Source organism: Bufo gargarizans, chromosome 4, assembly GCF_014858855.1.
Source record: "Bufo gargarizans isolate SCDJY-AF-19 chromosome 4, ASM1485885v1, whole genome shotgun sequence".
Lineage (NCBI taxonomy): Eukaryota > Metazoa > Chordata > Amphibia > Anura > Bufonidae > Bufo > Bufo gargarizans.
This window is the reverse complement of record NC_058083.1, coordinates 132,129,161-132,143,028: the sequence shown is the minus strand read 5'-3', so window position 1 is coordinate 132,143,028 and position 13,868 is coordinate 132,129,161. Positions and strand designations below refer to the sequence as shown.

At 44.7% G+C, this 13,868-nt stretch overlaps 1 protein-coding gene across 1 annotated transcript in view; it reads left to right on the top strand.

Moving 5' to 3' along the window:
- Positions 1 to 721: 721 nt before the first annotated feature.
- LOC122936119 (probable acyl-CoA dehydrogenase 6) overlaps positions 722 to 13,868 on the top strand; it is a 111,495-nt gene continuing 98,348 nt past the window's right edge. Inside the window, exons 1-2 of the mRNA XM_044292139.1 lie at positions 722 to 825; positions 950 to 1,142. Coding sequence (XP_044148074.1) covers positions 984 to 1,142 — 159 coding nt within the window. The 5' untranslated portion in view covers positions 722 to 825; positions 950 to 983. The remainder of the gene's footprint in view (positions 826 to 949; positions 1,143 to 13,868) is intronic.

Here is a 13,868-nt window from a genome sequence, read left to right as displayed (position 1 = left end):
CGCCTAGGCGGCTAACCCCTTGACTTCAAACCTGACTTGAAGCAGGGGGCAGCGGCTGAATAAAACATTGATTTCTCCAGGAGGCTAGATGCGGCTAAACGATGAAAAAGTGCATTAGGACACTACTAAGCAGCACTATAAGGTACTATTAACAGCTTAGTAAGCGATTTTTTGATGACAGGTTCCCTTTAAAACACAAGTTCGCTCAACACTAGTGGTAACCGTCGGTGTAAGGCCTCTTGCACACAAACATTTTTTTTTTTCCGTTTACATTCTGTTTTTTTGCGTTCCGTATACGGAAGCATTCATTTCAATGGATCCACAAAAAATACGGAAGATACTCCATATGCCTTCCGTTTTCTGTTCAAAGATAGAACATGTCCTATTATTGTCCGCATAACGGACAAGGATAGGACTGTTCTATCAGGGACCAGCTGTTCCGTTCAGCAAAAAACGGAATGCACACGGACGTCATCCGTATTTTTTGCGGAACCGCAAAATACTGAAAAAGCCATACGGTCGTGTGCAAGAGGCCTAATGTGTAGGTTTCCTAATGCTTTTCTCCATCTAGTAAACCTTTAGTAAATGCAGCAACCCCTTCCCCTCATCCACCAGGCGACGTTGGGGAACTTTCGGCTCCTTCCTTATAATTGCCTATGCATCGGCCTGTGTGAAAGTGCCTCTAAAGTTTCTCTGCTCCCTCCCCCACCATTCTAGGACAGGCTCCCAACCAGCTTCTTGCAGCTAGGGGCATGGTCAGACAGGGGGCCTGTACAGGAAGTGGTGCAGCTGCTGCGGCCGGGAGCCTGGCTTGCTTGCTATACAGTGAGTGCACACAAGTGACTTTTACTAATAAATCTGCTACTTTATTGCACTGAGCGATATGATACGAGCTGCACATGACCCTGTAGGAATGACACGGTGACGACATTGTGTCCTTTGTTTGCAGGTCATAGTCCTGGGCACAGATCACTGCTGCAGGAATGGCTCTCAGACTGTGCTCCCTTCAGCTTCTGAGGAGCCGGCCCGGACCCGTATGCAGGCTCTTCTCGCTGACAGCCCCTGCTAGCCAGGTGGGCCCCCAGGACCTGACCGCCCTGTACACCCCGGAGCACATTGCAATCAGGGACTCTCTGAGAAAGGTACAACATCCCCTTATACACACCTAAGGTCACGTCTGACATTTTGCAAAGTGACAGCTATATATATATTAACCACTGTATTTCTGGAGCGTAATAATATTACAGGCTAGAGCTACTAGAGAGGGGTCGTGGATCCAGGGAGTTAGTCTGATTGGAGTCCGGAAGGAATTGGCTTCTACCTCACAGGGATCAACTTGCAGGATAACAGGCCGAACTGGATGGACAGAAGGCTTTTTTTCAGCCTTGTATATTATGTTACTATGTTTTGTTTTGCTTTTTTTTATTTTAGCTAATATTTATACTATAGTGTTACCCTCAACTAATTTTAATATATCCTACAGCATGTCATTGTACATTCCTTTATATATATATATATTACATGTCTAATTAAAGGGGTACTCCGGTTGTTAGAAGATGTCTCCTATCTACAGGATAGGGGGATAACTATTAAGGCTCATGCACGCGACCGTATGTATTTTGCGGTCCGCAGAAACTATGAACGATGTCCGTGTGCATTCCGTATTTTGCAGAACGGAACAGCTGGCCTCTAATAGAGCAGTCCTATGCTTGTCCGTAAGGCTAGGTCTACACGACGACAATAAGTCACAACTACACCGCGACAATTTTCATAACGGCAGTCTATGGTGTCGCACTGCAACATGCGACTGCGACGCGACAGTTGCAGAAAAATCCATCCCAAATGGATTTTCTGCGACTGTCGCCATCGCAGCATGTCGCAAGTTGCAGTGCGACACCATAGACTGCCGTTATAAAAATTGTGGTGTAACAAAATGTCGCACGGCAAATGTCGTCATGTAGACCTAGCCTAATAGGACATGTTCTATTCTTTTGCGGAACTGACATATACGGAAACGGAATGCACATGGAGTAACTTCCGTTTTTTTTTTTTGCAGACCCATTGAAAAGAATGGTTCCACATACGGTGCACAAAAAAATGGAACGGACACGGAAAGAAAATACATTTGTGTACAGGTGCCCTTAGATTGGTGGGGGTCCTACAGCTAGGACCCCATATCCTCTGCAGACCCCCTGAAATGAAGGGAGCGGCCGGTCGCCCGTATGCGTGGCTGCTCCATTCATTTATATGAGAGTTCCAGAGATATAGAGCGCTCACCTATCTCCGGATTTCCCATAGAAATTAATGAAGCGGCCATACACTCAATTCAGGGGGGGCTGCAGTTGGGTATGAGGCTGGTGATCGCTGGGGGTCCCAGCAGTAGGACAGTGGATAGGGGGATAACTTGTAACAACCGGAATACCCCTTTACAGGCTATTGGGTCTCGGCTAGGACGACAACAATGTTTCTTTGTTTCTTTATAATTTGCTACACTGTAACTTTTTGCTGCGCTACTGAATAATTTTAAGTATTGAACATCAGCTGCATTAATTTGGACTGCAGCTGTAGTTCAATAGTTAAAATCAATTAGTCGCACTACAAAAAGTCGCAGTGTAGCCCAGGCCTCATACCTTTGTTTATTTTTTATTTGATCAATTTTATAGTCTGTCCCTTAAACGGAACCTGTCACCTCAAAAACGCATATAAAACGAATGATCACCTACTGGATCTACAGAACATCATAGATGTCTGATAGATGGGGGTCCTATCTTTGGGACCAGCACTTATCTCCAGAACGGCAGGGGGGCACCAACATATCTGGTGAGGCATTAAGTCCAGATGGAGAATGAATGGAGAGGTGGACTTATCCACAACTCACTCCATTCAGGGCACCACTTTTACCAGATATATTGGCGTCAAGGGACCCCCCCCATTCTGAAGATAGGTGTGGCTCTCTGGGATGGGACAGTTATGGCGTATCCATTTGAATATGTCAGAAATATTGTAAGTGGAAATACCCTCTAAAGGATTTACAGGATCTCCAGCAATCTCTAATTGGCAGGCACCCAATGTTCCAGGACGACAATGTATGATCAGTGAGAGGCCCCATCCATGGCATCCTGCCGATCAGTCCAACATAGGGGCGGCTGTGCTGCAGTACGCGGTACAGTGACATCCATACAAGTGTGGCTGTACTTGGTACTGCAACTCAGCCCAGTTAAGTGAATGTAGCAAGGCGTGGTGGAGCTGCAGTACCAGGTACTGCAAACAAGAATGGGTGCTGCAATGAACCATGCTGATAAATAGGGGTGCAGTGGAAGGAACCCACACAATAAATGGGGGTGCACTGGAAATGCAGTGGGCACCTCAACCCAGGGCCCTTTAAGAGGAAAAAAGTACTTGTTTTCGAGACGCCAGTTGCAGTGAAGCAACAAGGGCACAGGGCCGCTTTTAGTGATACTGTGGATGGCACCCAGGTGTAGGAATGCCAGAGTGGTGTAGGGTGGCCTAAATGTCTCTTAATGTTGGTGCACGTGTCACGGTGCTCCTACCTGGATATACTGGACCCTAGGCGTTGGCTCAGAAGCAATGAAAAGGGGGGTTGTTGATGAAGGGGATGAAGAATTAATTAAGTCCAGACCTTGTGATGAAGTTGATAACAGCTTTACTTTCATTAAAAGTTTCTCCAAACAGTCTCAGGCTTTGTCTTGGTTCCCAGCAGGCGGTAGCATGTAATATCTGCTTCTGCAGGATGCTGCAACTTCTCTAGTCTGTAGTCTGACTCTAGGTTTGTCCAGTGAACTTTTCCTCCTGGCTTCAGAAACTCCAAGCTGTGCCTCCACATCCAGCAGAGCTGAAGGTGCTCTAGCTGGCCTAGACAAGGCACATCCAGCAGGGGGTAAGCTAGACCTTCACCTAGCCAGGGGTAAGCAAGCCTGACTATAACCTATCCCCACCCTTCCTGCAGGAAATGGGACTCGCCCATTCCTCCACAGGGGAGGGGGGGTGGAATGGAATAGACAGCTCCATTCTATGAGACTGTAGCTCTGCCGTGTTTGCTGCCACCTACTGTTGAACCAGACACATTACATGATAACATAAACAGTTTCAAGAAATAGATATGCACAGTGTGATGGTCCTGCAATAAATACACAGAATTACATTAGGTTAACCATAGAAGATAGAAGCGCGGTGCAGAAGTGGTAATAGCACTCTGGGTCATTACAGAAAGGACCCATACACTGATGGCATATCCTTAGAACAGAGGATCAAAGTAATATCCTGGAAATGCCTTTAGTTTTTGTTTGACTCTATTAACTATGACACAAGGGCAAACATAGAAATCAGGAAGGGGGCAAATACTTTCGCTGTGAACATGCAGAGGCACATTTACCGTACTAAGGGACTTGCAACTGTTTTTGACGTAAAAAGAGTCACAAGTCCACTTTTCTGTCCCGTGGTTTTGCGCCGTGTCTGCCAGTTGGGCGTGACGGGGGCAGAGGGCTTGTCGGGGGCCATATCTCCAGCCCCGGCAAATTTAATTACATTTGCGCCTGAAAACAGGTAGCTGGCGTAGATTTTACTCCAGGCGCACGGACTGCAACAGATGAGCGCTTCCCTCGTCATAAATTAGACGTATCTAGTGGCAGCAGAGAGCAGAAAATTAAGACCCGCGTAAAAATCTGGTCTTAATAAATGTGCCCCACAGAATAATGTATGCACCGGGTGTGACATAATTGGCTTATCCTGACTTTCTCTACAGAGGAAATAGCATTGCCAGGAGAAGTCTTCTCCCTGTGTATATATGAAACTGTCGAGAAGAAAGACTGTCGTTTTTCCTTTTAGACAGTTTTATAACTCTGCCCCTACGTGTTTTGAGACCGAAAGATGAAGATCCTGGGTTGGAATGACTATGGGAGATTTGCATTTGCAGTAGACAACAAGGACTAAGCACCCTCCTTTCTTCACTTAATTTGCCCAGCTCTGCAATCACAAGTACCTAGGGGGCGGTCCCTCCATGTGCAGTGCACTCTGGGCTCTCTGCACTGAACGCTCACTGGCTCCTCCCCCGCTGCCCTGAGTGACAGCCCTAGCGTTCTCCACTGTCCATTGAGTTGTGGATGGAGCTGGTTACCATTCACTTCAGTGGGATCAGCCCTATATATAACCAGCTCTGACCACCATACAATGGATGGAGCTGTTTAGTTCTGGCACCTATTTCTGATGCTGGAGCTAATCCCAAACAGTTGATGGCAGGAGTGCGGACCCCTGCTGATCTCATGTAGATGACCTATCCTAGAGAGAGGTTTTCAATGGTTATATCCTTGAGAACCCCCTAAATATATAACCAGTATGCAGCAGCTCCTGAGCTCCCCCTAGTGACAAATGCATGTAGCCAGAATTTTATTATTGAACTCTTTTTCTATGCTGGTCTACACTCAAAATAAAGAAGTGAAAATTGGGTAGCAGGCAGCACTCACATAAGGAGCACGTATTTATTATTAAGTGTTAAAAACAAATAGTATTAAAAAATTATAGCAGCTAGTACAAGTGGATGCAATATATAGCAAATGACAAGCAGTAAGTAAATATGGTGCAAAATAGCTTATAAATATGAACAAGTAAAAGCAGCAGCTGGTGGAGATCGATCAAGTTAAATGGAGATCAATATGTATATGAACAAATAACTGCAATCATTCGCTGAATGTTCCAATTGTAAGGAGAGTGCTTTGGTTCGACTCAATAATCCATAGAAAAACTAAATGTCATAATAGTTGCAATGTGAACAGAAATAGTGGTAGTTTGTATCTACCAGTGGAAGATTCAAATAAATGAAGGACCTGTAATTGAGGGTGGAATGGATCACAGGCCGGATTGCTTTAGTGCGGCGTCCCGCAAGTTCTACAGTATACAATCCAGCACTTACCTGTCACGGCCTTTGCTGTGTGCGCCGTGACACTGGTGCCGTGCCGGTGGCAACGTGTTGCTGTTATGGCATGTGGTGGCTGTGTGCGCCGTGAAATGGTTGCCACTCATGCTGTTGCCGGGGGCAACGTTGTGGCTGACGTGTGCACTTCCTCTTTGGGTTGTGGCCTTCCCCTGTCTGGTGCAGTGGGGGTTGACTGCCTTGCTGGGTGTGGTCGCTGGGTGCTTCTTGTGCCTGTGGCTTAGGGTCGGGAGTCGGTTGTGCTCCGGCCTTGGTGTGTGCTGGAGTTGTGCTCCTTGTCTGGTTCTTCCGTCTTCCGGTGTGGGGGCTGCCTAGTGGGACATCGATGTCTCCAGCGTTGTCTTGCCATTTTATCCAAATTGTCCTCCCTTTTGTACCCGCCTTGTACCTTTACCCTCACTTGTTGTATGTGTGGTGTGGGTTTATGTTCTGGGTGTGTGTAGCGTTTTGTTTGTTGTTACATGTCTGGTGTTTTGTTGGTGTTGGTCCCTGCATATATGCAATACGTCATTAGGTATGTGGATACCTCCATGAGGGGGATGGTTTCCCGGAGGGGTTAACCATTAGTCTGTATGCAGTGCTGCCTGGGGCTGCCGTGCTCCTTGCGGCATGGGGTCCAGGCAGTATCTGGAGTGCTGTATACCTGTGTGTGTGTGTGTGTTGTCTGTACGGTGTCCTGTTTGGTGTGTTGGCACCTGTACTGATGCATGGGTTCCAGTTATGGAAGCTTCGGCAAGTAAGTGAGTTGTCTTGTTGTTCTTACCTGCCGATCCTCTTGCTGTGAATGGTCTCTCCTTTTACCTTTGTTGCTAGGCCTGTGGAAACTCTGGTTTATCCGTGTCTTGTATGAACCTGGTTGTCTCTCCCCTGCTCCTAAGTGAGGGATTTCCAAGGTGACTCAGGATTTTAGGTATCCAGGGTATGAGCCGTCCCACCATCAGGGTCCGCTCATACGGTTAGGAGTTAGGGAGAGGATTAGGGATGCAATAGGAGGTGACCTGCTCCCTGATTCCGGCGTCCTGGCCTAATTGCTACCGTTATCCCTTTAACATTGTACAATGGGTGTTTTTCCCCCCTCCCCACCGTGACATTACCTTTCCTGAAGTTTTCCCTCTGCAGTCCCGTAAGTATGCGTCTCTCTGTTCCGGCTCTCTTGGCGTCCCATGTGGAGTGGTACTTCCAAGTTCCGTTGTAATGGAGCGATGTCGTATAGTCCTGATGTAAGCAGTGACGCTGGGGTTACCTTTTGCACGTGACCCACTGATGAAGGGACTACGTGTCTCGAAACGCGTTTGAGTATTTTGGGGATGTAACCTCTGCTTGCAAGCTAGGAAAATAACTTTGTTTGGCCTTTCAATTTGAAATAACCAGAAAGCGCATGGTGATATAAATGTGAATAGCGATAAAAAAGTACTCCATTGAATCCAGCGTACTGCTCTCCAGCATCCGGGTCAGTGCAAAAGCTAACCCCAGCGTCACTGCTTACGTCAGGACTATACAACAATGCTCCATTACAACGGAACTTGGAAGTACCACTCCACGGTAGAGATGCCGAGAAAGCCTGAACAGAGAGACGCATACTTACGGGACTGCAGAGGGAAAACCTCAGGAATGCAGGTCCTTCATTTATTTAAATCTTAGTTGCGCTTCAACTGGTAGATACAAACTACCACTATTTCTGTTCACATTGCAACTATTATGACATTTCGTTTTTCTATGGATTATTGATTCGAACCAAAGCACTCTCCTTACAATTGGAACATTCAACGAATGATTGCCGTTATTTGTTCATATACATATCGATCTCCATTCAACTTGATCGATCTCCACCAGCTGCTGCTTTTACTTGTTCATATTTATTTGCTATTTTGCACCATATTTACTTGCTGCTTGTCATTCGCTATATATTGCATCCACTTGTACTAGCTGCTATATATTTTAATACTATTTGTTTTTAACACTTAATAATGAATACGTGCTCCTTATGTAAGTGCTGCCTGCTACCCAATTTTCATTTTCAATGAAATGTCATGGAAAGGGCTGCTAAGTAATACATGGCTGAGTCCACAGGAGTAGGGGGCATTTCTTTATCCCTTTAAAGGGTCAACAAACCATAGCCGATCCACCGATGTATCTATGATATTATATTTCCACACAATGGCCGCTATCATCTCCCCTGGCAGTCCTAGAATGTTGAGATCACTACTCTTATTAAAGGGATTGTCTGTGATGGATCAGCAAAGTGATGCAATGATGTTTTTATCAATGGGACTACTACAGTATTCCCCAAAATTACAGCACAGTCCACTCCTGATATAGAAGACGGGTATTTACTTGCAAGCTCATGTACATGAACCCTTTTATAACACTGCGAGCCCCAACCATCACATCAATAATCAATATTCAGGTGTTTGTACAATGATAACAGGTCTTAGTGCAGTGACCCGATGGTTCACTGCTTAAAGGGTTAATTCTATGATTCATTATTAAATAAGTTAATGTTCTTATGCTTTATGGTTTACTGTTAATTCTATGGTACTACAAATGGTTAATGTTATTCTGTTATGCCCAATTTGCCTCTAAAATCTGTCTATGGTTAGCAGGTAGTTAAGGATGGCAGTCTTGCTTATGGTTGCTGGGTGGTGGGCTGGCCCCACTTTTCCCTGATTAGAAGTTGTAATAGGAGGTTCCTGGTAAGCAGGCCAAGAGTAAGGACATGGTCAGTGTGTGCTGCTGCCGCCAACTAGACCCAGACTGAAGCTTGCAAATTGCATACTGCCTTTCACCCTGCTACCCATCCACCTAATCGAGGGCACCTCAACCACCACCAGACAGGAGACCCCAAAAGTCCAGAGTCTGCCCTTAGAGAAAGAGGCTTTCTCACCTCCCATCACTGCATGGCCCAGAGAGCACCAGGGTATGGATTGCCCCTGTGAGAGCTACTACCAACCCTAATATTGCCATTACCACAACCAGTCTCGTCCTCTGGAGTCTCCCATCCTGAGCTCGCTGCATTAGTATTTGTAGATCCCTGTGGGGTTACTCATTAATGATGCCCTCACTGAGAAGGATAGCTTAATAGTATAGCAATACAGGGCAGAAGGATCAAACTACACAGCAAATGCTGCTTCACATAAAAGGATGTGAGTCACAGGGGAGCAGAGGAACAGTCCCTGAAGGAATTTCCTGTCTCAAAGAACTTGCCATAGAAACAACAACAATAGAGACATGTACGGAATGTATTAATAGCTTAATGACACTTTTGTTTCATAATTATTATTTTTTTAATATTGGCGCATGCCGCACTCAAATTTTCAGTCCTTTCAAAAGTGGTGAGAAAAGTTGGGTATGGTCAAGGATAAGGAACGGGGCCGCCATCAGCCAGACTTCTGTCGTTCTTTTGCATTTTAAAAGAGCTCCTAAAACGTGGCAGTCATCTGACAATACATCAGTGTCTTCTTAATTCTAGTGCACACACTTGTGATAACCAGACTTGGGAGCCATCCCTATGTCCTGAAGGCATGTCAGAACCAAGACAAAAACCTGAGGCCTACCTCCTGACTGTCCTCACTTAGTTGACTCACTAGCATGCAGACTGCCTGCCAACTACTACTGCGATCATCTGGGAATCCATCTAGTGAGCTTAGAGAAGGGCCCAACTACCAAAACCCACAGCTTGTAGGCTTTCATCTACCATCAATCCTGGAAAGTCATCCACCTAATCCAAAAGCACCTCCAATGAGCTCAGACTGAGACACTGACCTGTGATCTGTCTCGTTAAATGCCTCCCTATTGGAGGAAGACCATTCATCACTCCGGTTTGGATCAGCTCTGGAGGCTAACCAGAGCACCTTGAAATTTTGACCAATCAATAGAAGTGGAAGGAGCCTCGCAAAACAATATTAAGGAGGCTGTTTGGACACTCATTTCTGTTGTTAATGTTAAGAGGCCTGTAAAATGTTTGGCATAGCATTCTGCTTTCATTCGACCTTATGCAAAATCAGTACCAGGCCTCTTAAACTTCTCAAAAGGATTATTAAAATAGTTAATGTCAACATCCCTGATGATCAACTTCACCAGCAGTCTAAACCAGAGGAGTTGAAGTCTGCATCCATGATGATCGAGGGCAGAGAAAATGCTAGGAATGTCTCTGCTTACTGTATATAGTTTTCTTTTAGTCAACCTTCAAAATTGGCGTATACCTCCTGAAAACATTCTTGTTTTCTTCTTGTGTAGTGCAGTGAATATGGGGCAAATGCTAAACAAGTGGAAGGTGATTTCTCCTTGGTGATCTAGGGTGGAGAAGAGGTGTCTGTGTCCCTGGTGGTCTGAGGCCCAAAAGAAGTTTCCCTGGTGATCTAGGGCAGTAAATGAAGTTAATGTGTGTGTCCTTGGTGATCTAGGGCAGTAAATGAGTTTAATGTCTGTATCCCTGATGGTCTAGGGCAGTTAACTAGTTACTGCCTGTGTCCTTGGTGATCTAGGGCAGTAAATGAGGTTAATGTCCGTTTTGCTGGTCGTCTAGGGCAGTAAATGAAGTTAACGTATGTACCCCTGATATTCTAGGGCAGTTACCAAAGGTAATGTATGTATGTCTGATGGTCTAAGGCAGTAAATGAGGTTAACGGATGTATCCCTGGTGGTCAAGGGCAGTAAATGAAGTTAATGCCTGTACCTTTAATAAGGGTAATGTATGTATGTATGATGGTCTAGGGTAGTAAATGGGGTTAATGGCTATATCTCAGGTGATCTTTTGTCAGTAAATGTAGTCAATGTCTGTATCCCTGGGGGTCTATGGTAAAATCTAGTCTTTATGTCACACTTTAGGTCTGGTGACTTACTCACCTTTCCTGGCTCCACGTCCCTGTAACAGGAAACTGAATACCGATGGCTCGCCTTCTTGTTTCCTCCTGCCATTCTTCTCATGTGGTACCCTACCCTGACTACAGGTTGCAGCAATCTTGCAGATATACAGTCCATCCCTGCACTTTCCCATCCCCAGAAGCAGGCGCCATATCTCCTTTCATTTCAGGCAGTAAACAGGCTCGAAACTTCTCTACTTACCGTAACTATTCTCTAATTTCCATGCTAAGGCTTCACCATGTGTCTTGGGAATAACTTGCCGTGCTGTACGCTGGTGTATACCTCCTGACAACATTCACTTTCGATCTTCTCTCGAGAGGCAGTTGCTCGTTTAGTGGAAGGTGACTTGTCAAATGAGACAAGGTCAAAAAATGTTGAGGGAAAACGTAAAAAAAAAGAAACTACAAAATAAATAATATACCATCTGCATGGGATTTCTCGAGCATGGTGCTGCTCAGTGGCATCTGGCACCAGAAAAGCTTAAAATATCCTTCATTAAAACTTAGCTATGTCTTGACTTGCAAATAATGCGAGGTTCTTCTTGTCTGAAAGGTAAAGTATCAGAGGTGCATTAGAGCAGCCACAGGATAGGGTAATGATTATTAGATTACCTTCCCAAACACAATCCATAAAAATGAGACATAACTGTGGATCTGAAATCCAAAACCTCATGGTTCTGTTTAAGGAAACTTTTGCACTGGGGCCCACGCTGGCCCAGCAGTGCTTCGGGATGTGTGACATACGATTATACATTATGTAAAGTATACAAACTATATTTTACAGATGCAATTATTGCTTTAATCTATCCATGACTCAATGGAGAATAGAACCCAAAATGTCCCCCTACCATGGACAACCCTATAGTAGGCAAATTCCTTGGAAAGCCAAGAGGTTGTCTCTAAAGACATTGGTGGCACATTCCAAGCCTGATCAATGGGATCCAACTGCTGTGACCTCCTCCACTTGCTTGAATGGCTCCTCTTCAGTTCCACTCAACTTATTTTTTTTTCAAAGGTCGTTTGGTTGGGCATTAACTATAATGGACCAAATGCATATTCTCTGCTAAATTAGCAATGAGGTGGACCTTAAGCAGTCACCAATCTGAGGGTTTCCTTATTTCAAGCAGTAGTTGCCCCTTTTAAGACCATCGACACCTAAAAATTGATATTTTAGCCACCATTGTCTTAAATGATGGCAGTATTAAGTTGTCTTACAGCTCATCTTCCATAAACAAGGCAAGATGTAAGATGAGAGAAAAGAGAAGGGGGGCACTCCCTAGTGTAATATCTTCAGATGTCTGCGTACAGTACCCAGGTAAGTATATCTTACCAGATGGTGTGGTGCAGGCTAGACACAACAATAGTTGAAAGTGAAGTTACTCCCTGGACTGGAGAAGTACCAGGCTGCTGCACTCATTAGCCAGAAACATTTCTATGGATGCTAGAGAAGACACATGGAGAAGAAAGCTCAGAAGAGCCAAAAAATACCAGTCCCCAGTGCAGCAGGCCGTTTTCTGAGCTTTCTTCTCCACATTTACCTGTAAGATGAGGGACAGTGCTGGGGTCTCCAAACTTCAGCCTTTACTGAAGCACTAGAAGGAAAAATGGGATAGTGCCTTGCTTCATCCACCTGCATGTTGGGAATGGGTGATGACATAATGACCATGGGTCTGCTCTAAGCGCCATAAAAAGTGGTGTTGGGTCAGGTTGGATGAAGAATAGGAGAGCCTATGTTTTCACAGCAAGACCACCAGGGCCATAAGAAGAAGAGGGTTGCAAGAAATGTGTCACCACTCTGGCAGAAAACTGTTTTAAGTTGTTGGCAGGAATATTTTACTGCACAAGATTGATTCAAGATGAATCAACTTTAGACTGATTGCCCAAGTTTCGATAAAATTGTCATGTCTTTTTGCATCTGGGGCTCTTAAGTGGCATACCATAACTCATCAGGAACTGTGGGGTATCTCACTGGTGAGGCCCATTTGTCTAGAGAACATGGTTACCAATGCAATGTCACTATTAGTATTGAGTGGACTTCGATCTGAATTTTAGGGAAAATTCGATTCACAGCGAAGCTGAATTTCCTTGCACTTCATGGTAACGAATCAGTTTTCCTTGGAATAGTAGTAAAAATACTCGCCTCATCCACTTGAGCGCGAAGAGGCCATCGTGGCCATCTTGTTGAGCATCCCTCAATATTATTCTTTGATGCCGCCATCAGCGATGAACGTGGCAATTGAGGGGTTCAATGACGGGGGGGAAGGGAGTCACTGCACCTATTTACAAAGAAATGAACTTTGTGATGAAGTACACTAATTTGTCTGAAGCAAATTATTTTGTAGAATTCGGCGAAACAGACAAATCGAATTTTTAAGAACTTTACTCATCTCTAGTCACAATCAGTGGTTTGGTGTGACTGAAGTCGTATGATAGAATTCTATTTGCCTCCACATACAGTGAGTTCAGAAAGTCTTCAGACCCTTTCACTTTTTGGACTTTTAGTTATGTTGCGGCCTTGTGCTCTAATAAATTTAAAAAATTCAAGTCCCCCCTCAATCTGCACTCAGTACCCCAAAACGAGATAGTAAAAACAGATTTTTAGAAATGTTATTAAAAAGGAAAACCTAAAATTTGGTATGGCCAGAAGTATTCAGACCCTTTTCTGTGACCCTTGAAATTTAGCTCTGGGGCCTCCAATTTCTCTGGATCATCTCTGAGATGTTTCTACACCATGGTAAATTCAGTTGATTGGACATCATTTCGAAAGACACAGCCCTGTCTATATACGGTCTTGCAGCTGACAATGCATATCAGAGCAAAAAAACAAGCAATTAGGAGGAAAGAAATGCCTGTAGAGCTCAGAGACAGGATTTTGTGGAGGCACATATCTAGAGAACGGGACAAAAATTCTGCTCCACTGAAAGAGCATAGTGGCCTCCATAATTCTTAAATGGAAGAAGTTTGAAACAACCAAGATTCTTCCTAAAAATGGCCACCCCACCAAACTAAGTAATCGGGGGAGAAGGTCCTTTGTAAGAGAGGTGACCAAGAACTGAATG